Below are 23861 nucleotides of genomic sequence, written 5' to 3'. Positions count from 1 at the left end.
TTTCCTAAGTGACCAATACATTCTAGCAAGTGTGGCTTAATAATGCATTTGCAATCCAGTAGCATGATGAGGAATCTGTAGACAAACAGCCCTGCATCCTCACTGCAGGCACGAGACCATGGCTGCGGGATGCATGTGTAGTTCCTTTGTGGTTGCTGTGAGCTTAGAACCAAGGCACAGTTTTTGGCACAGCAAGCAACAAAACTGCTCTCACAACCCAAAGCCATCACGTTGTACATACAGGCCTTGTCTTGTCTTAAAGAATGTAACAGCGACTGTCTCGACATGTCACTTTGACAACCAGCAATGATCCCCAAGTAGGTGAGTCTGGTTGACCACAACACAAGCAAGGACAGTCCATGTGAGTCCGGGATTTGCAAAAGGCCTTAATCTGCAGGCTTGGCACAGGGTTCCCTGGCCACGCTCCCACTCTGCTGGACTGCTGTGAACCTTCCACAAAGAGACAGCAGTCAGCAGCTGTCTGGTGGCATCACTCCTAAGATTTCATTTTTCACAAACACGGAGGCTTCTTCTCAGGTCATCAGGTCCTCCCTGGAGCGGCTTTGAAATATCCCTCCCTCGACATGCCCAGTACTCCTCCACACCACTTTTGAAGCCAGACATGTTCTACCTTCATCTTCATAAGGAACCACTTGTGTTGATGAGGCCGCTTCCTCATAACCAGGTGCCTGTGAGAGCGAAGGGGAGAGAGTGTGACGAAGCTGCTCTTACCAGAGGCTGCAGCCTCTCGGAGCACCAGTCAGGACTCCAGTGTGCTTGGCCAGGTCACACGGCCCTCAGACTTCAGACCTCATTTGGTCTGAGACCTGCTCACACCAGCCAGGGGCAGAAGCCAGGGGGCCAAGGACGGGGTCTGGGACAGCCTTAGAAACGCAGGAAACTGTCCTTCCCTAGGGTGGCAAACAGCTCAACTCCGGAGCCAGGCCCCTTGGTTTGAATCCCAGTTTGACTGCTGATGAGCTGTGATGTGTGGTGGGTGGTTTGCCCTCTCAAGCCCTGGTCCCCTTCCCTGCCATGTGGGATGACAGCAATGGTGCTGAAACCCCAGGGCTCCGGGGAGCAAACAGCTAGGCCCACCTAAAGCACCTGCGTAGAGGGAGTGCTCAGCAACTGCGTCAGGAAGCAGGAGAAAGGCTTCATGCATCTCTGGACGCAATGTGGAAAGAAGTGGGAGCCGTGAGACAAGTCCGCTCATGGGAAGGTTTCCGTTCCTGCAGCCGCGTGGGCATGGCCGCCCCCCTCCTCCTTCTGCTGTTTACTGACTTGGCTTCCCCCACGTACGGTCCTACACACACACCCTTAAGGCGAGGGCTGTGGCTCACTTTTTAAAAACTTCATAAAAATATAAATTTTGTTTATATCTAAAAATCTTGTAAACAATCCAAAGTCCAAGTGCAAACTGGAAAACACACTGAGACAGCCAGTGTGTGGGTGGCCACACTGCCTCCCGAGGGCAGCTCAGACCTCTGCTCCTTACTGTGCATTTCTGGGCAAACCAACGTGAAAGCGCTTACAAACCTTGAACACATGGCTTGTTTGGCAAACTCTACTTCTTCTGAAGACACTGCAGTCACCTGGCAGGTGAGTGTTAACCGGGAGCATTGGGGCTCCTCTGGCTCCACGATATTTTTTCTGCATCCAAAGGACATTTTTCATATGTTAAAACAATGACACAACATCACCTGGAAATACTAAGGATTTTATTAGAAATTGAAGACAAAATAAAATAAAACCAGAGATTCCAATTGTTAAACGTCCCTTGATTCTGGCCTGGGCCACTGGAGCAGCTGCCCTGGCTGTGAGGAGTCGGCAGCGTGAAGCTTCTCCTGGCGGGGAGGCAAAGGGCCCCTCGGCCTCTGCCTTGGGAGCGAGGGGCGTGCACAGAGGCCCAGGCCCCTCAGGAAGCGGAGGGTCAAGGTTGGCTACTGTGCACTGGACTAGGGCCTCCTCGGGGGAGCAGGGGTTGGAGGCCATGGCCAAAGGGAGGTGCTATACTTGTCCCCTGTTACAGATGAAGGGATTGTGCCTTAGATGGTTTATGTGACGTGCCCAACATCACCATGAAGTTAATGGCGGCTGACCCTGCCCCAGCTTGGAGGCTCCACAAGCTGTGACCCACCAGCCCTCAGCCATCTGAGGTTCCCCCACCTCACCCATAAAACTCAGTCTCCAGGGCCTCTCAGCCCCATGGTGTCCAAACCCCAGGTAAGAGCACCCCTGGTCCTGGCGCACTCTCCACTCCTTGCCATGGTTTTCAGAGTGTCCCTTTTCCTCAGAAGCATAGTCATCCCTCCATCCACAGTTTTACCCTCTGTGGCTTCAGTTACCAATGGCCAACCATGGTCTGAAAATATTAAATGGGAAATTCCAGAAATCAATCGATCATGGGTTTTAAAGTGCAAGTGTATGAGTAACATAATGACATCTCGCACTTTCCTGCTCTGTCCCGCTCTGGATGTGACTCATCCCTTTGTCCAGTGGCCCCATGCTGTGTGCCCCTCCTGCTAGGTAGCCCTCTCAGTTCCATATTATCTGTGGCTTCAGGCTCTGTTGCAGCCTCAGGCGTCCCCTGAGGTCTTGGAACACATTACCCTAGGAACTGGGGACTGCTGTATTTAAAAGATTATTTTTCAATAAATTAACAAGGGCATAGTGCACAGAAGAATGGAAAATATGTATTCATTTTTAAGTGAAATATGAGGGTGGTCTTGGGGACTCGTGACGCGGTTGGCCAAGTGGATGCTGACAGACCTTGGCACGGACGGTGCACGTTATAAACGGGCTGCTGGGACGCACGACTCATTAAAACTCACTCTCACCCTTGTATTGTGAGAGTCCCGAGAAAGGTCCTCTGCCAGGCAAAGCACCTGCTTTGCTTATACTTAAGGGCTTGTTTTCACCTGCCTGGAAGTTACACATCCTGCTGAGTTGTAACAAGGGAACCTGAGGACGTGGCCACCTCGTTAAGTAAGTCGCTTCATGTGAGAACGTCTTGTCCTCTTTGAAAATGCCATCGTCGGCTGTGTTTTTGACATTCCAGAAGTGTAGCTGCGGAACTGAGGATTTTTCTTGTGAGCTAAGATGAGAGAATGATGGGATGCGACCCACATAAGAACTATAAAAAACCCGAGACAGAAAAAACTACCGAAAATAGTGAACGGAATGAAATTACGTGCACTAAGCAGATTGGTGTCAGCTGTGCCCAGTTTACTTCTTCACTGAATTGCTCTGTTGTGAAAGCAATGAAATTAGCGTTCAAAAAGCGAGACGTTACAGAATAAAGAATAACTGTACATGGGAAGCATCTGTTTCTCTACCAGTGGTGCTCACATACACCAGAAAAAGATTCTATATTTAAATAAGTAAACAGAAAACTTCATTTACACAGTGGGCAACCCAGCTAAACTCAGGGTCACTTCCTTCCCACCTGTGGTAGACATGACGGTGCCCCCAAGATGTCCCCACCCTAAACTCTGGAGCCCGCGACCGTGTTACCTGTGGAAGAGGGAAACTGAGGTGACACGGTAGCTAATTAGCTAGTTTGGGATCGGGAGATCATCCTGGATTACCCCGGGCCCAAAGCATTCACAAGGGTCCTTCACAGTGGGAGAGGGCAGCCGGGGAGCCTGCGGGCGGGACGGGATGTGAGAGGCCAATGCCAACGCTGGCTTTGAAGGTGGAAGGGGCGCAAGCAAGGAATGCAGGCAACCTTCGGAAGCTGGAAAAGACAAGAAGACGGATTCTGCCCTAGAAAGGAGCGCAGTCCTGCCCATACGTTGGTTTTTACCTAGTGAGGCCTGTTTGGACTTCTGACCTCCAGACTGTAACATAATTAATTTGAGTTGTTTTAAGCTACTAAGTTGTGGCCCTTTGTTTCAGCAGCACTAGGGAACTAGTGCCTTCAGAAGGGAGTTGGACTTCAGTCCCACCCTTAATTATGTGGGTGCGACATACCCGAGGGTACCCGAGGGGCTGTTTCACAAATGGTCAGTAAAGGCAACGGCAACCAGGACGGAGGACACCGCTTCCCCTGGGGACCCTGACCAGTGGCCTTTGACTTAGGGGGGCCCACTTGGGCGAAGAGAGGCCCTCCTCGTGGAGTCTTCTTTAGGCGTCCACTTCTCCATCACACAGCTCAGGGAACCCTAGCCTGTCCCAGGCCCTGAGGGCTGGGGTCACCCAAACCTCACAGCATATTCTGCTCCTTGGCATAGCGATGGGCTCAGGGATTAGCACAAGGGCAACGCTGGTCATGGAGGCTCAGGAAGCTGCACGCTGGGACCTCTGGGATAGCAGCCCCCTTGCTCTCCTTGGCGTCTACCTAGACAGGCGCTCGCTTTTGCTGGACACAAACAGGGAAGGTGCTGGCACCGCACTGGACCACAAGCAGGCCACCCTTAGGGTGAAGCAGACACCGGAGAAGGCAGCGTCCTTGGACGTGGCAGACTAACACGTTAGTTACGACCAGCGAGGCTAACTTGTTTGCCAATAGGATAAAAGCTTAGATTCTTCACAGTCTTGACACCACCTAAAAACATTAAGTTTGGCTGGGATTGAATTATTTTGGAATCAGTGAGGTAAACATATTTATAGCATGCTGATAAGAAGCTCTGGTTTGTATATATCTATCATCTGTCTATCTGTCTATCAAGCATTCATCGATCTATCATCTGTCTATCTATCATCTATCTATCCATCTATCTAATTTTTTCAAGTAATAAAAATGGGGATAAATTATTTTTAAAATGCTATAGAGAAAAATAATGAAAGAGGCCTTAGTGGTGCAAAGTTTGAAATCCGTTGGGCCCACGGGTCCATCCCCAGACTGGGGATGTGAGCAGCACTGGCACAAAGGGAGATCCCTCCCCTACCCGACCCTCCCCCAAGTCTGTCTGCATCCCTTGGTCTCATTTGGGCATAGCTTCCCAATCTGAACACCGCCTGCCGTTTCCTTATCTCTGACTCTAGCTTAACTCCATTCCTTGGCTCCAGATGGAGCCAGAAAAATATGCTCTATTAAAGAAACAATGACGGACTGCAGCTGGTTCTGAGTTTGGGCATCTGTGTGTGGTTGGGGTCGAGGGGGTGGTAGTGGGAGAGCTGCTCTTTTGTTTAGGAAAGCACTTTAATGAGCTTGATTATTGGGGCCAGGCCAGGTCCCCTCCCCCGTGCACCTCAGGCCAGGGCTCTTCTCAAACTGGAGAGGTTTCTTCCCCAGGGACCTGGAGAGAATTATGCTGAGCGAAATAAGCCAGTCAGAGAAAGACAAGTATCACATGACCTCACTCAGATGTGGGATCTAATGAACAAAATAAACTGACGAACAAAATAGACACAGAGACACAGAAGCATGGAGCAGACTGAGGGACCTCAGGGAAGGCGGGAGTGGGGGAGGGGTGGGGAGCGATTAACCAAAGAATTTATATGCTTATTTGCATAACCACGGACACAGACAATAGTGTGGTGAAGGTCTCAGGAGGGGGTAGGAGGGGGCAGAGTGGGTCAATGGGAAAAAAATGGGACATTTGTAATACTTACAACAATAAAGAGAAATTAAAAATATAAAAAAATAAAATGTATTACTTTGATAAACACATTAAAAACCATTAAAAAAAAGCAACTGGAAATCTATGGAGCTTCTTTAGTGTCACAACAACTGGGCTGGGGGCTCGACTTGCATTCAGCGGTCAGGGGCAGGGATCTTGAATATCCCGCAGTGCATGGGGCTGCCTTGCAGTGAACTGTCCCAACCCCACCCCGGTGAAATGCAACAGAGCCCCTGGACACCTGCTGAGCTCTGCCACTCTCGTGGGTGTATCCAGTCAGGTAGTGCACAAGGACAGCCCACACAGATCAGTGTTCCCTGCTTAACACTGGCACTGCGGACACCCATGGCTGGATGCCTGCGGCAGGGCCGCCTGTACACTGTAGAACATTCAGCAGCTTTCCTAGGCTCTACCCATAAGCTTGCAGTAGCACCCCCTGCCATCAAGTTGTAACACCCAAAGGTGTCTGCAGACATTGCCTAGTATCCCCCGGAGGAGGGGTCATAGGCCCCCTGGTGCAGATGCAGGGACATTCACAGCCTTAGTGAGGGAGAGGAGTGAGGTCCCTTAGTGGGTGTCCTAAGCAACTGAGAGAATGGAAGTAGGTTTGGTGTGAAATGACAGGGCGTAGGCATGAGACTGAGGCCCAGAAAGAGGCCTTCCTGGGAAAATGAAGGACTTTCTAGCAGTGTTGACAATGTGCGGGAGGATTTGTCATGAATTTAAAGTGCAGCGTCAGCCTGGCCGCAGGGCTGTGGCTACAATGCTGAGCCATCTGGGTGCAGTAACCGAGGGGGTGGGCACAGGGTTTAACAGGATTGGTGTAGCCAGCAGGAGCTCCAGAGGGAGGGGGCAGAGGAGGGGAAGATGGTCTCAAGGTGATTACAAAGATAGATCCCGGAGTTCAACCTGGGCAAGGAAAAGGGGGAGCTAGGAGGTGCTGGCAGGGGTGAGATGGTGACGAGGCAAGATTGACCGCATGGCCGGCTCCATGTGGTCCACGCATGTTGCAGAGGGCTACTCAGGCAAGAAGAGTATGGGGTGGGCCCTGGCCAGAGTGGTCAGCGGGTTGGAACTTCATGCCCTACACTGGTAGGTCGGGGGTTCGATTCCTGGCCAAGGCACATATCTAGGCTGCAAATTCTGTCCCCGCCATGATCGGAGCATGTGCGGGAGGCAACCCACCGATGTTTCTCTCTCACATGGATGTTTCTCCCTCTCTCTTCCTTCCACTCTCTCTAAAATCAATGGAAAAAATATCCTCCGGTGAAGATTAAAAAAAGTAATAATAATAATAAAAAGAAGAATAGGGAGGAATCTCAGAATGGAGATCTGGATGCGGTGCACTGGCTACCGAATCTGGGATGTGGCCATGGGAGCGGGTGGTGGAAACTTGGCTGGAGAAGCTAAGGTGCAGGATGGGCCATCCGCATGCTGCTGAGGGTGGGCAGGGGGCAGCAGAGAGGAAAAGGGGGGGGGCTCTCTAGCTCCCACCCACCAGTTTGCTTTGCCCTCCAGGGTAACCCAGAGCAATGAGAGCTCCCCTTGTCTGGGCTAGCCTTTCAGCTATCTGCAGGAAGCACTCATGTTGTCCTTAGGACTTTTTTCCTCTCAGCCTGGCTGCCTTAGGCTTCCTAGTTAGCCAGTATCCCTGTTACACGGTGGTGGGCGACCTGACCGCGATGCTCTCCAGGAGCGTGCGAAGTGGAGGAGGGCCGTCTTGTCTACCGCCCTCTACTCCATCTTGTAAATATTATATTTCAGAAGCATCTGTATTATAAATAAGTGCAATCACGGGTCTCCCAAAATGCCAAAAGAGCCTTAGCATATATTAGAATAAATTACCATTTCTATTTACACTCACAAATGCATTTAAACCAACACATCCGTCTGTTGTTGGTTGAATATGGCCCCCCAAAGATGCCCACGTCCCAGTCCTCAGAATGTGTGAAAGTTACCTGACATGGCGAAAGGGACTTTCAGATGTGATTAAGGGAAGCGTATATGTTATTTCATTTTAAATTTTATTTTATTCTTAATTTAATTTTAAATCATACCAGTATAATGCCTCATACTGTTCCAGTTAATTTTTTTCTTAGTTTTTTCAAACTTTCTTAGTACCACTATCCTGGTCATGGCTTTGGCTCCTCTTAACAGTTTTTCTCTATCTCCCAAACAGGACTCACTGCATTGTGCTCCCAGGCAGTGCAACCCAGAACCCCGCCCTAGCTCCCAGGTACCCCCACTTTCCAGCGCATTGCAAACGGTCAAGGAACCGGAAGCATCTTGCTTAGCATTCAGACTGAACCCGACCCAACTGCGCAACCCCTTGGGGCACTCAGCCAGCTGTTCATCCATCCACAGGTTCACACTCTTTGTGAAATCAGGTGTCAGAGAAACAAACAAATATCAGTCTACCAGCATTACTCTCCCCTGGTTCGTATCACTCTGCCCTGTTGAGGAGAACGTCACACAGTTTTTTTCTTCGATGCTCAGGGAAACCCACATACAGTGAGTACACCAGTTTCCTGGTTTACCACCAGAGCGAACATATCAGAGAAACGGGTGGCCGTTCTGATGTGACATGATCCCCAACCAGTATTGCCTGTAGCTGGTCACTTCTTCCTATTTTAAGGGCACGCAAACAATTTTTTAAAACAGTATATTCCAGAATAACTATGAAAGTGATTTGTGCTTCTCTACAGACCTCCCAAGCCTCTGATTCTTGTGATTCTGGACAGATTCGCTCATGTTCATGCCGTTGAGGCCTCTTCTACTCCTCAGGTCAAAGGTCCGATCCATGGATTCTCTGAGGCCCTTAGAATGAAATCTGTGCCGTGCAGGGGCCATGGATATATTTATTTAGAGGAAAGAGTGTTCCATTGCATTTCTTTCTTTTTTAATTTATTTTTTTCTGTCACCATGTATCCCCTGCATGCCCTCTTCCACCTCCATTGCATTTCTTTCCTCCTCCTGGACTGGGATTTCCTCTTATCCAGCATCAGATCTGTGATTCCATAAACCTGAGCTGGTCACACACAACTGGCAGGACACGCAGAGCAGGAGCTGGGAGCGGGAGCGCGGCCCTCTCCCAGGCAGGCAGACGCGGGGTGCCCGGGGCCGTCCTCGCCAACAGCCAGGCAGCTTAGCACCGCAGCTCCACTTACAACACTTTCTCTGCGGTTTTCACGCTTCTCTATCATCTTGATATGCTGAGAATGTTAAAATTTACAGTCATTAGTTGAATATCACATGTTTAAGCCATTTTAATATCTATATTTTAAAAACATCTATATTATAAATAAGTATAATCATGACTCCCCTAAAATGCTAAAGAGAGCCATAGCATACCTTAGACTAAATTATCGGGTTTCAATCTACACTTACAAATGCATTTAAATCGGTATATCCACCTGTGCTTTGTTGAATAATGTCCCCTCCCCCTTAAGATGGCCACATCCTAATCCCCAGAATGTGTGAATGTTACCTTATATTGCAAGAGGGGCTTTGAAGGTGTGATTAAATTAATGATCTGGAGATGGGGAGATTATTGCGGATTATCTGTTGGGCGCAATGTAACTACAAGGGTCCTTACAGAGAGACTCAGAGGACCAGAGTACTAGGTATAGGACAATGAAAAACAGGTAGAGTGATGCAAGGAAGAGGTGACACTCCAAGGAATGCGAGGATGCAGGGGGCCTCCAGGAGCTGAAAAGGGCAAGAAAGTGGATTTTCCTGTCAGAGTCTTCAGAAGGAGCCAGCCCTGCCCGCCCATGCCTTGATTGTAGCCCCTTAAGACTCATTCGGACTTCTAACTTCCCGAACCATAAGAGAAGAGATTGCACTCTCCTAAGCCACAAAGCCTGTGGCAATTTGTCACAGCAGCAGCAGAAAACAAATATACCATCCCTCAAGGGCCAACTCAAATACTGCATATATTCAGCCAATAAACACTTAGCCTCATTATGTTCAAGGCTCTGTGAATGGCGAGGGCCAGGAGAGAGGGAGGCCTGCGCTCAGAGGAGGAGGCAGACATCGGATGCCAGCCGGCCAGCGAATGCTTACGGCTGGGTATCAGGACCTGAAGGCTGCCCCTGCTTCCCGGCCCACAGCACAGGCCGGCTCCCGTGTTATCACGTCCGCCCGACAACCCGGGACAGGAGCGGGAATCAGTCAGGTGAAGGGGGCAGGGGACTCACCCCGACACAAGGACAAGCACCGGCAAAGGCCCCCAGGAGAAAAGAGCCAGAGGACAGCTGAGCCCGGGACAGGCCGGGGTGGTGGTGTCTGGGAGATGAGAGCTGGACACGTTGAGATTTTTAAATTTTATCCTAAGAGCAATGGGAAGGCATTGGAGAGTTTTAAGCAGCATGGTAAAATGATGAGACGTGAATTTTAAAAAGACCCCTCTACTTTAAGATGGAGAGTGAGTTGGAAAGGGGCAATCGGGGACCCAGGGGGACAGGCCAGGAGTACTCAAGAGCACAGGTGAGCAACAGTGAGTGAGGGACTGTGACACCACAGGCGGGCCGGGCTGCGGAGAGAAGCGAGCTGGAGAGACCAGCCAGCGGGCGAGCCGTGTGGGCGGCAGACCAGCTGAATCTTGCTGACCTGCTGTGAGGTGTGAGGAGAAGGTGTCACCTGGGGGCTGCTCCTGGCCAGTGGACGGAGAGCCTGCTGGGGAGGGGAAAGGCTGGGCTGGAGGTGTCCTGGAGATGCCCAAGCGGAGATGTCTAGGAAGCAGCCGGATTTGTGGTCCAGAGCTCAGATGAGAAGTCTCAGTTGGGAATGTACGCTTGGGGTCCCTTGGCACATAAGGTGGTGTTGGGGGTGGATGGGATTGAGCAGGGGCAACGTGCAGGGTGAGGAGACACACAGGCTCCCTCATGAGTTTCTCTCTCTCCATCGACTGTCCCCGGCCAATGTCTCCTAGAGGCCTTAGCACGCTCAGCTTAGGAAGGAGGCCCTTCATGTGTGTCCCACCCTCTTCCTCCCCTCAGAGGGGCGCTGGCACCTTGCATCTCCTCCTTGGCGGTGCTCAGCACGGTTCACTGCGCAGCTGATGCTGGAGCCGATGCTGTGCTGCCCACCCGAGTCTGTATGAACAGTTAGAACAAGGTTCAGGTCCTGCCTCCAGTGCAGCTCATGTGACGGAAACTGTGTTAGAACAACTTAGAACCACCTGGAGCGTGCCTCTGCTCTGCGTTCCGCGGCTTCTGGCTCGGTTCTCTCTGAAGGTGATTGGGGGGGTCGCTGCGCCCAGTGCTCGGCTCAGACAGGGAGAGGGGTGCCGGCAACAGCCTGGGCCGAGGTCCCAAATGGGACTGAACCCCAGCCCCATTAGCATTTGGACTGTGGGACCTTGTGCAAGTTCCTCACAACCTATTTGCCTCAGTTTCCTCATCTGTAAACAGGGCTACCAACAGCACCTGTCCCGTGAGGCTACTCTAAGGGTTGCACGTGCTCCCCGCAGTCGTTGGGAACGGTGCCTGGCACAGAAGACACGCCAGACAAACGGCTGCTCCTGTGCTTCCGAGATGTGCATTGTACACGGGCACTAGCAGTGCTCAGCGGCTCTGCTCGGAGGAAACGCCATTTATTAGTCCCGGCCCTGTGCGGGAGCCTCGCACCCACTGAAACAGGCATTCCCCAGCTCCCTTCTGAGCACGATTCCTCCCGCTTGAGGAGTAAAGAAACTGAGGCCCAGGCAGACTAAGCACGTTCTTCAAGGCCAGGCAGATAGGAATTGGGAGGCTGAGGACTCGAACCATGAGCTCGGAAGGTCTTTCCTCCAAGTCGTGGTTCCCACACTTAAGTGCTGTGCAGCTACCCGGTTGTTCCTCGACAGTGCAGATTCCAAGCCCCCATCTCCAAAAACTGCTGGAGGCCCGGACCTGCATTTATAAGCAGACCGGAGCTCTCCTGGTCGCAGGCTGCCCCCCGACATGGCTGAGTTACACTGCTGCCGCCAGAGGGTTTGGGAACACACTTCGGCCATGTGCCCAGGTCCAGAGCCAGAAGGCAAGTTGGGGCTGTGGGGCCATCAGGTCAATCTGGGGGCCCCCTTGGGCCATCCCCGTGATCTGGTGATCTTCTGGGCTGGGGCACGGGTGCCCTGGAAGCCCCTTACCGCCGGCCTGCGGGTCTCACAGCAGTGCTGGCCTCTGATTGGGTGCTACCTTGGAGCCAGTCCCGAGTTCCAGCCAAGCCCCCTCTGCCATTCTGCTGCCAAGGATGGGACCTTGCTGCTCAGCGCTGGCTCTGTCACAGCCCGATGGCATATGTCAGAAACGGGCCAGCGGCTCCCTGCGAGGCATGCAGAGACCGCAGGGAGCCCGCTTGCTCTGCCTTCTTCCTCATGCTGGCCTGCCACGTCTAGGAGTCATCTCAGGGTGACATGTAATACACACACTACCTAATGACGCCATCTGGCACGGCACGCTCGCTGTCCTTTCCAAAATCCTCCTGGGTTCGTACTTGGAGAAGCACTGCAAACAATGAACTGGAAAAGGGGAGCTGCCTGGGACTCAACTGCTTCATTCATTTGAAAGGGAAGGAGGGAGGGCAACAGACGGAGGGAGTGGGCCTGAGTCAGGGTCTGAGCTGTCTGCAGAAACCGTGCATGGAGAGAGCGGACGGTTATGGAAACTAAACACTGGACGAGGCCCTTTTTTGTGTTCCAGCTCTCAGCCCCTCTGTTTCCCGGCTGTGAAATGGAAGGCAGGGCTCTCCCTGGCTGCAAGTACTCCCACGTGGGGACACTGAGTGCCATCTTGGCTCCCAGGGAACGCTTTGCTCTTCGTGAGTGAAACTGCCTGCAGCCCAGTTAGCCTCAGCTGCGCCTGATCTGTGGGGAGCTGGGAGGAAAGGGCAGAGGGAAGTGGTGAGCGAACCAGGACCATCAGGGGGAGCATACAGACGCCCCTGTCCTGCAGACCAGGGCTGAGGTTTTCTTCTATCACTCAACGGTATCTTTTCTTCTTACAGGAACAGTTGTTTGAAAGATGGATGTGGGGAGATGAGTGCCTAAGAGGCATTTATATTTCTGGAATCTATTTTTCACACAGAAGCAGTGATTCAACTCAGTACCTAGTAATTTAGTTGTTTGTGCTAAGTGTTTATCCTGTACTCATGGCACAAAGGCAAACCAACCCTCCTTCCCGCACCCTCCCTTAGTGGTCCTGTCAGTGTGGCTATAAAATGCAGGGGTTTCTATAGGTCTGGGCAGGAATGGACGTCCAAGTGCACTGTCCCAAACACCCGGTGTGAGGACTCCTTTGGACGTGTCATTCTTCCACGCTGAGTGGCCGTTGCAATGTGCCTCCCTCCGCGCACATCATGCTGAGAGGTCGTGTTGAAGGGCTTGGATTCGATGTTTTATACCCACACTGGGCTTCAATCTGTTTACAGTCTGGCACCTTCCCTTCAGAAACTAGATTCCTTTGTAAACTAGTTAGTCTGTCCTCTGATGCCAAACCACACCAAGCTAACTGTGGTCAACTAGCTCTGACCAGAGCTGCTGTCCACTGTTTGGGCAGAGATGCCTTCACCCTGGGAGAGTAAAAGCGACTGTGACACGTGGCACTGTTCATGACAATCTTCATTAAAAGCCCTTTGGGGAAGAGGGAGAAAGTGTTTTCAGATCCCCTTTTCTTGATAATCAGCTAGATCTACCTAGAAACCCAGCATTTGTCCAAACTATCAACTGAAACTTTCTCATTTCAGGAATCCCTTTTGGTTCCATTTATTTCCAGATCTTCAAAATGAAAGTTGATCCAATGCCATCGAGCAGAATATCACTTGACAGAGCCTCCCCTGGTCTCAACAGCTTGCTGGGAAGATGAAAACCTAAAGCCCATGGTGTTCAAGCTCCGTAAGGAAAGACGTTTCAATGGAAGAGAAATTTCTTGGTGGGTTTTCTTTGTCAGTCGATATTTACTGAACGCCCATACAGCTGGGTCTCCAGTCTGAGCATAAATTCACGTAGTCAAAGGAGCACTGGTACATGCTAATGTGTGTTGAAGGGAGAGGAAAATGAGGGAGGAGGGGTTGCTTTTGTAAACTGAAATGTTATTCTCAACAGGTCATCTCAACCTGAGCTAGGAACAGATTCCCATCCCTAATTCATCTAATTAACTAAATGAAGTCACAGCACCCAGGAGTAAACAGAACAAGGGAATGAAACTGACTTTAAACAAACTAACAAAAACTAGGCAAGGCACATCTGTAGGTTCTGGTTGGGTGGATGTCGTGTCAGATGAGATGGAAAAGCCACTTTCCTATGTTTCTCAGACTGTAATTTTGACTACATTTGACAAATGGCACCAGCCAGTTCCCAGCAGGCCTTCCCTGGAAGCCCAGGCGACGCACAGAACACCCAGGAGATGTGCTCATCCTCCTGAGGCCGTGTCAGAGTCAGCCAGAGGCTCCTTCAGCTACGAACCCTGATTCCTTAAGAGGTCGGGTCCTTGTGCTGGGGGAGGGGCAACACTGTCCAGGTCATTATGATATGACCCTCTCACCCTGTCTCCAAGAAACTGGCAGTCCTGCACCACTCTGAATTTGGAGAGTTCCACTTAATAACATTCCCATAGCAATCCAGATGTGCTGTGCTCACCTGCTCTGTCTTATTCTTGGAGTGTCCTGTCTCCAATAAACCTCAGAGACAGGAGGTCCTCAGATGGTGTCCCCTTCCCTCTCCAGGTCACCAATGGCAAAAAGGAGGCACTGAGTGGGTCAGGTAGTTCACTATATTCCAGAAACTTCTCGTGGTTACTTTGTCTCATGGAAACCACTAACCTAGTCATTTTCAGAACTGGAAGGCACCTTCTACTTATTATCTGTTCACATTTGTTTTCCAAGCTCTCTCCTCCGGGAAGAAGGGAAGAATAATAGCAGCCAATTCAGTATGCCCTGGGATGTGAGTCAGGACAATTGGGTCCAATTAAACCCTAGTAAAAAACAAACAAATGGGACTACATCAAACTAAAAAGCTTCTGCACATCAAAAGAAATCATCCTCAAAATACAAAGGAAACCCACAGTCTGGGAAAACATATTTGCCAGGGATGCATCTGATAAGGGGCTACTTTCCAAAGTGTACAAAGAGCTCATTCTACTCAACAAGAGGAAGACAAACAACCCAATTAAGAAATAGGCAAAGGACCTGAGTAGACACTTCTCCAGAGAGGACATACAAATGACCAAGAGACACATGAGAAAATGCTCAACATTGCTAATTATCAAAGATGTAAATTAAAACCACAATGAGGTGTCACCTCACACCTGTCAGAATGGCTCCATCAACAAATCAACAAACAACATGTGCTGGCGAGGGTGTGGGGAAGGGGAACCTGGTGCACTGCTGGTGGGAATGCAGACTGGGGCGGCCACTGTGGAAAACAGTGTGGAGGGGCCTCAAAAAATTAAAAATGGAGCTGCCTTGTGACCCAGTGATCCCACTTCTAGGAGTATATCCTAAGAATCTCAAAACACCAATCAGAAAGAATATATGCACCACCATGTTCTTAGAAGCATAATTTATAAATAGCTAAGATCTGGAAACAGCTCAAGTGCGCATCAATAGATGAGTGGCACATTGACACCATGGACACTACGCAGCTGTAAAAAAGAAGGACCCCTTACCCTTTGGGACAGCATGGGGGACCTGGAGAGTATTAGGCTGAGTGAAATTAGCCAGGCAGAGAAAGCCAAGTATCACATGATCTCACTCATATGTGGGATCTAAAGAACAAAATGAACTGATAAACAAAATAGATCCAGTGACAAAGAAGCATGGAGCAGACTGACGAATCTCAGAGGGAAGGCAGGGGTGGGGAGTGGAGGGGAGAGATTAATCAAAGACTTTATATGCGTATATGCATGACCCACAGACACAGACAACAGAGTGGGGAAGGCCTGGGCGGGGAATGGGTGTGGGGTAGGAGGGGTCAATGGGGAAAAAAGGGGACATCTGTAATTCTTTCAAGAATAAAGATATATTTAAAAAACAAAACAAAACAAACCCCTAGTAACCTTATCGTGAATTTTAGGGAAAGTTCAGGGACTAGAGAATCAGGGTAATGAAAATTTTGGGGGAAAAAATCTAAAACTAGGTGGGACAGACTATCCCAGGTTGAATTTTACAGATTCACTTAAAAACTCTTTTAAGTCCCTATAATCCTATAGAATATGCTGAAATATTTCTTCCTTTCATTATTCTCAAGATATTGGCTTCTCCCAGCTTTAGTTAAGGAAATGACACCTGCTGTGTTTCCTTCCTCCCAAAACTTTTTCACCCAAATCGATTTGGATCTAACTTCCTCCTGAATACACTGGCCAGTTAATGGCCCTAAATATCATTTTGAGGAGACATGATACGTGTCAATATACATGTTACTTAGTGTAAAGCTTTTCTTATACATACAATGGAATGTTACTCACCCATGAGAAAGACAGAACTCCCGCCATTCATGACGACGTGGATGGAACGTGAGGGCATTGTGCCAAAGCAAGTCAGAGGAAGCTGAGTTCACATGATCCCACTCAGATGTGAAACCCAAGAATCCTGGACCTGCTCAGTGAGTTGCATGGCAGTCGTCAGGGCCGGGGGTGGGGAAATGAGGAGACGCTGGTCGAGCACAAACTCGGTGGCTGGAAGAGCAGAATCCTGCAGACCTGACGCACAGCGTGGCGATCAGTCAATAGTGCTCCATCTGAAATGTCCTCACCACAGAAAAGGAATTGTAATTACGTGGCATATAGAGGTTTAGCGGATGTGACTGTGGTAATCACATCGCATTATACAGATGAATCAAAACAATACTTAAACTTATATAAAGCTCTACGTCGATAACTGGATCACAGTAAAAACAGTATTTCTGAACTACGTGCAAAGCACATGTATCAGCTTGGACTACAAGCAGCTTTCCAGCTAAAGCTCCCAACTTAATAAAACCAGGGCACAAATCAAATATTAAGTCAATCAGCAAAGAGTCAGGTGCTATTATCTATTTTGAGAGGGGGACAGGCACCCTGGGGTGCAGCCCCTCCTAGACCATATTAAGGATTTTATTTTTCCTAATGAAAGAGTTGAAGCTAGGGAATCCCAGAATCTGACTTGGGTTTTGAAAGATTACTTCACTACTGGATTGAGGACAAATTCAAGGCGATGAAGAGTGGAGCAGGATCAGGTGGGGGCAACTGTAGTCTGTGTTCTTGAATAAATAATAATCTAACATGTGAAAACACACACACACGCACAAGTCTGTCATCCGTCCATCCATCGTCATCTGCCGCTCTGCGCATTAAACACACACACCACGCACGCAGCTGTCCCGGACGCCCAGTGAGGCTCTGGGGTGCAGAGGCCCGTCCAGTGGGCTCTCACAGGCGACCGAGACTTGCATTCCTCTCCCCCATGGGCCTGAATTGTGTTTGGCCCTTGTTTATTGGGGGGCTTCCTTCTCACGGCTGGGTGCCCAGGCAGGTGCTTGTTGGGGCAGTTCTGAGCCCCGGACATTTCTACCTGATGCCGTTACCCTCCGGGGCCAGAGCCGCTCCTGCGTGGCCTTGCTCAGGGCCCTGGGGTCGGCCCCTCTCACTGGTTACGTCTCTGTGCTCAACATTATCAAGATTCTGGAGGGAAACCCAACATGTAGTGGCGACCTTGGAATGTGAGCCTCACGTAGGCGAAGCCACCTGGGCTTAAGCGGCACATGGAAACTGGTGGGCTCGGGGGAGCACAAGCCCATGGTCTGGGAGCCTCCGCTTTGGTGCTTACTGAGGCTAAGCTTAATTCTGTAGCTATTTAAGTTATATTTTAACACTTCAGAAGCTTAAACAGTGCAAGGGGTTGGAAGTTCTGAGAAGCAGAGTTTCACGTGAGGATGTAGACACTGGGGTGCCAACAGGCGGTGGCCCATCCCCCCTGTTCCGGGGCAGGATGCCAAGTGTGCTGAGACCCTAATGCCCTCGGCCGTGGACCTGCCCCAGCATGCCGCACCGATGTCGGTGCTTCCTGCGTGTGGCCACGAGGGCAGCTCACACACGGCTCCAGGCTGCAGGCGAGCAGGCCAAGTTCTCATGGATCTGGCACCCTCCAGAGGACGCCTGACAGCTGGATGTCCCCACTCCCAGCCTCCAGCCCCTGCAGCCTCGGCCGGACCTTGCAGCAGACAGTTCCCTCTACGACGCGCGCCGCGGCTTGGTTCCCTGCGCTGTCCTACAGCCCGTCTCCAGGGCAGGCGCGCTCTGCGCTCTGGGGCCAGCAGGCTCCAGCAAGAAGGCTGCTCTTGGACACCTGGATCAGGAATACCTCAGGCATCCGGAAAGGTAGCCTGGGAATACACTTCTAGTGACAGCAAGTTCGACTGGCCAAGAACAGGGGAAATATTCCATGAAAAAGCAAGCGTTCCCTTTCCCACCTTCTTACCATTCCCAATAGAGCTGGGTCAGTGGCACCGTCTCCAGCCTGGTGGAGTCTCTCATCATCAGCGTCCCAAGGGTCAGCGACAGTGTTTTCCCAGCCTGCGGTTCACAGGGCATTGTTACTCTCATTGTACCACATCCTTCTCAAAGAGCAAATAGATTTGTTTGCTTAACATGTTCTTCATGCTTTGTTTAAAACATATTAGAATTCTGGAGCTGGGATGAATCTTATGCAAGTGTCTAAAGTGTCACTACATTTTACAAGCGAGCTGACTGTGGGGTTAAGCAGCTCACGCGAGGCCACCGGCCGCCTCTGCTGCTCCTGCGCGTGCGGGGAGGCCCACCCGCAGCCCCACAGCAGCTCAGGACAGACACCTCCCTGGCAGGATTTGATTTCAAGCTCTACATTTTAAATTTGGATGAGAGTGTTGGATCAGTGTTCCATTTGAGCTGAAGTATCTTTTCTTTCAGACAGCTTTTGAGAGAGTACATTAAAGGAGTCCAGGTCTTTATTGCACATGTCTCTCGGGGGGGGGGGGGCAAAGGGGCACAGGCAGTAATTTGAAAAATACTGCATGTGCCTCAGAGAAAACTACTGTGGCACTTCCTTCAACAACCTCCTCGCCAGCCCCGTCCCCACCCTTTCCTAATAAGAGCTGCCAGTTACCCACCAGGTACTGTCCAAGACACTTTGTAAATATTTCCAACCCTCATATAAAAAAGTGATAATAATAAAAAGAACCACTTAAAATAGAGCCGGAGCTGCTGCGTCAGAGGAACTGCCTTTAACGTCTTCAGTCTCAAGTTTTTAATGTTAAACAGGGGAAATCGCCTTTGGACTGGACCTAAAGCAACACTGTCCCAAAGAACTGTTTGCAAAGATAACAAGAAAGCAGATATGACAGCTCCTGGGCTGAAAATTAAAGACATTGTTTAGAGTTGGCACCTCTGTGCTGTGTCACCTGCACCAGCAGGAGTGTCTTCCTTCTCCTGACGCCACTGCTCCCCTTCCCTTCCTCCTCAGTCCCCACTGCCTCTGTCACCTGCCGGAACACAACCTGGGCTGAATCAGTGCATCCAAGTGGCTATTTTTATTGATCTCAAGAAATGCTTCTTGCCTTTCACTTTGAAAGTCCGTTTTATTTTTAGGTTAACACTCCCAATAACCCTATAAGGTAGAAATTATTAGTCCCATTTTACAGATAAGAAAATGAAGACTCCCCAAGGTAAATACATTACCTGACATCACACAGTTTGGTGACTGGTGGAATTCTGACCTGATTTCAAGGGCACCGGGCGCTTCCCTCCTCATGTAGGTGAGGACATCGCTTTGCATCTCAGGGCCCTATTAAAGTCACTGACCCAGAGTGCCCCCCCCCAGCCTCTCTGCTTTATGCAGAGGACCTGTGGGGGGGAGGCCAAACCCCTGTCTACCTGCAGAACTCTCCTTCCAATTCCAGCAGCAGGAGAGACGCCATGGGGTTCTTCATCAGATCGGCCACCATGGGGTCCTTGGGTGTCACACAGAAGAAAGAAACCCAGTGCCGTTGTTCAAGGGGCCGTCACTGATGGGCACACAGCTCCCAAACGGCAGTCCCAGCATCTAATGAACACCAAGAAGAGGCATTTTCAATGCAGGGTTGCGGACCGCCCTGAGCTGAGAGCCGAGCCTGTGCCTCTGAGCAGGAATTACAGGGCCGGGGATGTGAAGGGAGCCTGCATCACCCTGTTCTGACGGGACAGCTAAGGCACAGTGGTACCCATCTGCCCAATTCACTAGTGATGCCTCCAGAATTCCTACAGAGGAGCTTAGCAGTGACATTCTGTTTGGGGGGGGGACGGTCAGGAGGTTAGCCTTGAAGCTGTGAGTACATAGCAAACACACTCACTTTATTACATTGGCAGTTATTTTGGGAAGGGGAGATGACATTTATGGAGGTTCTACTAAAACCCTTCCCACAAGCTGCCCCTGGGAACCCCACTGACTTCACTGACTCCCCCAAGTTTTCGGCAACTTTGGGGAAAGGATTTAAGTCTCAACTTTGACGTCTTACCTGGTCTTTGGATTGCAGGAACTTTCTGTTATTGTTCCTTTTAGGGCCACACCACTTTCTCAGGGATTAGTCATATTTTTATTTTAATCAATAATATCTCATGGCCCCACCGGGGTAGCTCAGTTGGTTAGAGTGTCCTCCCAATACACCAAGGCTGTGGGTTCAATCCCCAGTCAGGGCACATACAAGAAGCAGCCAATGAACGTGTAAATAAGTGGAAAACAAATCAATGTCTCCCTCTCTCTCTCTCTCTCTGTCTCTCTCAAATCAATTTTTTAAAAATTTAAAAAATTGGTTTCTCATCCTTTTTAGCTTAAAGGAAGTCACAGGACTGTGCTATGCTGATTTTTATTCATGATCACCTAGCAGAGTGGTGAAGTTCTCAGACATACATAAATATTCCTCAGGTCTTCCCCGGCTCTGCTGGGTCCAGCACCCCCATGACTCCCCCTGACTCAGTGTTCTCATTGCCCCTTACCTCAGAGCTGCGGACAATGGTGTGTGAACTGTGTTAAGGGATGACTTGACTCTTTAGGAAAACAAAACGTTAAAGGGCCCTTCAAAAGGGCAACACCAGTCCATTCACAGACTGTGTTTCGGCTGGGCACAGGCTGCCTAGCATTGCACTCTGCACCCATGGCAGGCCCTGGTAAACGTTCTCTGAGTTCACTGTTTGGATTAAATATCAATGTTGGAAAGGGCACTTCTAATGAAGCTAAGAAAAGGGATGTCAAATGTCAAAATGTCTTTAATACACTGGCACCAGATTTAATTGCTTGAAACGATCTGTGTTTTAAACCAAGATCAGCTTCATACTTTAGCTTCGTATCTCCCTAAGGTGTCTCAGGAGCATAACATATACCTGTGGAGAACCACCTGGGTGCTGTGAAAGAGGGGGGCTCGTTGCCATAACCAGAATGAGGCTGCCATTTAGATAACGTTTTTAAGCCAAACAGGACCTTCAAAACTACCTAGTCAACCACTTAAATCCATACATGAGGAAAGCAAAGCGAACCCAGTGGTTGGCCACAGGCGCAGAGCCGGTGAGACCCCCGCCTGGGCCAAGAAACTGCTCTCTGGACAATGACCTGGGAGCTCCACACGCGGTTTTTTTGGTCACCAAGTAAGTAGGAGTTCACATTAGCACCCTGCAGAAAACCGCTCACATCCCTCAGCCCCGAGGGCCTTCTGGAGAGCGTGAGGATGGGGCCTGGGGACGCTCAGCCCTCTCACCCCGGCACTCCAGCCTCAGGCGCTGGGGTGGGACCGGTGAGCGCACAGAACCGGGCAGGTAGCAGGCGTCCCAGCCTCCACACGCTGCACGATAAGCTCCTTCCCAGAAAACTTCTTGGGTTCCATTTTTTGTTTGTTTTTCTGTTTTTTAAATGTAACTTTCCACCCGGCCCAGGCGACCTCTCCGTCCCAGGCTACTTGGCTCTGCGCTGGGAAGTGACCGCGCTGTGCGCCGGGGGCTGGTCGCGGCTGCTGGGTGGCCGACGCCGTCCAGCGGTTCCTTTCGGCCAGGCCGCTGGCCAGGCGCTGGCTGTTCGTCCCGGTGACTGCGCTTCCCGCCCCGTCCTGGCGGGAGGCCTGGCTGCAGCGCCGCGCCCCTGCTCTGCCAGGCAGACCCAAGCACAGCCCCGTTGGTTCCGTGGTGCCCGCGGCGCCGACGGCCAACCAGCCCACTGGGCGCGGCGTTAAACCTGGGTCCGAGTGCCAAGCGGTCGCCAGCGCCCCCCGGGAACCCCTCCCCCAGGGCGCACGCGGCGGCCGGGCTGCGCGGGGCCGGCGGGAGCGGCGGCAGGCGCGGGTCCTCCCCACGCGCCGAGGTCCGAGCTCCGCAGCCGGAAACCGCCGAGTCCAGCGGCGCGGGCAGCGCCCCTCGGCGGACGCGCGGCCCAGGCCCCGCGCACCCCGTTGGGGACGGCCCGGGACCCGTCCTAGGATCACGGAGCAGCGGCCGGGACGGCGGGGCCGCCGCACAGCAGCCGGGAGACGCGGGTCCCGGGCCGCCCGCCGCTGGCCGTGGCGCGCACATCTCGCGGAGTGGCCGGCGCGAGGGCGGCAGCTCCGCGGGGGGCGGGGGCGGGGAGCTGGGGCTCGCGTCCCGGCCCCAGGAGCCCCCGCCCGGGTGCCCTCCCCGCAGCCGCCGCCGCTGCGCGAGGCTCCGTCGCGCCCCAGAGCCGCGCGGCCCCGGTGCGCTCCCCCCCCCCGCGCGCGGCCCCGGTGCGCTCCCCCCCCCGCGCGCGGCCCCGGTGCGCTCCCCCCCCCGCGCGCGGCCCCGGTGCGCTCCCCCCCCCCCGCGCGGCCCCGGTGCGCTCCCCCCCCCGCGCGCGGCCCCGGTGCGCTCCCCCCCCCGCGCGGCCCCGGTGCGCTCCCCCTCCCCCCCGCGCGGCCCCGGTGCGCTCCCCCCCCGCGCGGCCCCGGTGCGCTCCCCCTCCCCCCCGCGCGGCCCCGGTGCGCTCCCCCCCCCCGCGCGGCCCCGGTGCGCTCCCCCCCCGCGCGGCCCCGGTGCGCTCCCCCTCCCCCCCGCGCGGCCCCGGTGCGCTCCCCCTCCCCCCCGCGCGGCCCCGGTGCGCTCCCCCTCCCCCCCGCGCGGCCCCGGTGCGCTCCCCCTCCCCCCCGCGCGGCCCCGGTGCGCTCCCCCCCCGCGAGGCGCGGGTCTGCCTGGCAGCCGGGCCCTGGGCGCAGCGCCTCCGGCGCTTTCCCGCCGGCCACCCGGCCGCGTCCCCGTCTCCGCTGCGCCCCAGGTCCTCCCTGGAAGACGAAGAAAGGCGGCGTTTACCTCGCGGGGGTGACGGGCAGGACTAAGGGAGTGAGCGTGGGGAGCCGCTTAGAGCAGCGCGTGCACGGAGCGAGCTTGTCCTCTGGAGACGAAGGTGGGGACCGTCACCTCACTCAGCAGGGCAGGGCAGGGAGCCCGCGCCGGTCCCCGAGGACACGCCGCCCCGCGCCTCGCCGGGACAGGAGGCCTGGCCCCGGTTCATCCAACAGCAGAACCAGGATCTGCATTCAAGCTAAATAGAGGCTAACCGACCGGGGTGAAGGGGACGAACTGTAGAAATGCACCGCAATTTTCAAGTCTTATTGATGGAAACTGAGGCTGTTTCCAATAGCGAAGTTCTATAGATATCCACATAATTTTAAAGAATTGATACTTTTAAACCTTTGCTTGTGGTATTATAACCTGGCCCACTAGGAGACATTTTCTGCTCTAGATTTTCTACCTAAAATGTAATAGTCCTACCTCAAACTTGTTATGGATGAAAGTAACTTGAACTCGCACTAGAATTTTTTAGGTATTTTGGCAAGTGTTACATTCCGAGGGGCCAGAGGACCCAGCCTGCCCCAACCCCACGCCACCTGGCTCCTCCTGGGCCCTGGATTCAAAGCCATGTATCTTGAGAAAGTCTACTTACTCCTCTGTGCACTCCTGGCTGGTCCCGGTCCCAGCCCACTGCCCTTTCCAGGATGGCCTTTTCCGGGATGGCCTCTGCCGAGCTTTTTTCTTACTGGAGCCTCCCACAGCCTTCCCTTAGCGACCTTGCCCCCGTGGGGCCTTCTCTTCGGGCGGCTGCACCTGCCCAGTCTCCTCCGGAGCCCCTCTGTCTTCCCCGAACGTTGATTCTCTGAGGGCGCCCTGTCTCCTGCCTTTCTCCTTGCCTTCTCTCTCAGTGATCTCATTGGCTCCTTTGGCCCTACCTTCCTTTTACGCTGCTGAGCTGACAGCCTACATTTCCCCCAAGTACCTGTGCTGCTTTCTCCCTGACTCGCCCCAGGACGGTGTGTCCTATAGTGTGGGAAAAGCCGTC

At 52.4% G+C, this 23861-nt stretch overlaps 1 protein-coding gene and 1 long non-coding RNA gene across 2 annotated transcripts; both read right to left on the bottom strand.

Moving 5' to 3' along the window:
- Nucleotides 1–541: 541 nt before the first annotated feature.
- On the bottom strand, nucleotides 542–19598 carry CREG2 (cellular repressor of E1A stimulated genes 2; the record flags this gene model as incomplete). Its single annotated transcript, XM_081156448.1, is given in 4 exon segments — nucleotides 542–689; nucleotides 1540–1653; nucleotides 19430–19532; nucleotides 19535–19598. Coding segments are annotated over 4 exon segments (429 nt in total).
- Nucleotides 8552–18090, bottom strand: LOC308566138. Its single transcript, XR_014000130.1, has 3 exons — nucleotides 18000–18090; nucleotides 16010–16281; nucleotides 8552–8779 (listed from the first exon to the last, which is right to left on the bottom strand). It is a non-coding gene; the product is annotated as an uncharacterized lncRNA (long non-coding RNA).
- Nucleotides 19599–23861: the final 4263 nt, after the last annotated feature.

The sequence above is a fragment of the Miniopterus schreibersii genome (genome assembly GCF_964146895.1).
Source record: "Miniopterus schreibersii genome assembly, chromosome: 13".
Classification (NCBI taxonomy): Eukaryota; Metazoa; Chordata; class Mammalia; order Chiroptera; family Miniopteridae; genus Miniopterus; species Miniopterus schreibersii.
This window is presented reverse-complemented; position numbering and strand designations above follow the sequence as displayed.